At 46.3% G+C, this 1,139-nt stretch overlaps 1 protein-coding gene across 1 annotated transcript; it reads left to right on the top strand.

Annotated features, from left to right (window-relative positions):
* The first annotated feature begins 289 nt into the window (after positions 1 to 289).
* Positions 290 to 829, top strand: LOC145255558 (protein CFDP2-like). Its single transcript, XM_080114014.1, has one exon. The coding sequence runs from the start codon at positions 290 to 292 to the stop codon at positions 827 to 829; it is 540 nt and encodes a 179-aa protein (XP_079970140.1).
* Positions 830 to 1,139: the final 310 nt, after the last annotated feature.

The raw sequence follows: 1,139 nt of genomic DNA, 5'->3' as shown, positions 1-1,139 counted from the left end.
TAGCATCGCTGGATGTCCGAACACTGCTCGACAATGCAAAAGCAAATCGACCTGAAAGACGAACAGCGCTTGTAGCTCGGGAGCTTACAATATTTACATTGCAGCCCTAAGTGAGACTCTTTTTGCAGAAAAAGGCCAAATCACCGAAACTGCTGGAGGCTACACCTTTTTCTGGTGTGGGCGCAGTGATGAGGAGCGGCGTGAAGGTGGTGTGGAGTTTGCTATCAAAACAACTCACGTATCAAAGCTAGCAAGGATTCTTTAAGGTATCAAGGGCAGACTAATGAAAATGCAGTTACCTCTTGGACGCAACACCAGCGCTACCCTGGTCAGCGCCTATGCTCCGACGATGACTTACCCTGATGAGGTCAAAGATAAGTTTTATGAAGAGCTGGACTCTCTCATTTCCTCAGTCCCTCAGTCGGAGAAGCTTGTAATTCTTGGCGACTTCAATGCACGTGTCGGTACAGATCATCAAGCCTGGCACAACATCATTGGAAAGCATGGAATAGGCAAATGCAACAGCGACAGACTCCTCCTCCTTAGACCCTGTGTGCCACATGATCTCAACATCACAAATACTATATTCCGCCTCCCAAATAGCAATACAATCCCATGGATGCATCCACGCTCTCGGCACTGGCATCAAATCGACTATGTCATTACCAGAGTCAAGGACAGGCAGGACGTGAGACTAACCAAAGCCATGTGCGAGGCTGATTGTTGGACCGACCACATCCTCATCATCTCCAAATTCAACGTCTTCATCCAACCAAATAGAAGGTGTCAGTGTAAAAAACAGCCAAGAGGCTCAATACAGCCAAATTGAAATGTCCTAAAACAGCAGAGGAATTCCAGAGCAGCATACATAGTAAACTTGCTAACTTCAATCTCAATCACAACCGCGTTGAGGAGAGCTTGACATCCTTCACAGATGTTGTTTACTGTGCTGCTCTTGACGTTCTATGCCTCACCCCAAACATCACCAGGACTGGTTTGACGAGAATGATCCTGAGATCCATAACTTGTTGCAGGAAAAACACCTCCTGCTAATGAGCCTAAACTCTTTACCTCTGACCCATCTCGCAGACTGTCTGGATATATCGCGATTTACTTAGATGTTGTAAGCGATATGTTTT

The sequence above is a fragment of the Euprymna scolopes genome, chromosome 31, assembly GCF_053919585.1.
Source record: "Euprymna scolopes isolate OS-2025 chromosome 31, ASM5391958v1, whole genome shotgun sequence".
Taxonomy (NCBI): domain Eukaryota; kingdom Metazoa; phylum Mollusca; class Cephalopoda; order Sepiida; family Sepiolidae; genus Euprymna; species Euprymna scolopes.
Note: the sequence above shows the minus strand (reverse complement) of the source record. Positions and strands in the feature narration are given on the sequence as shown.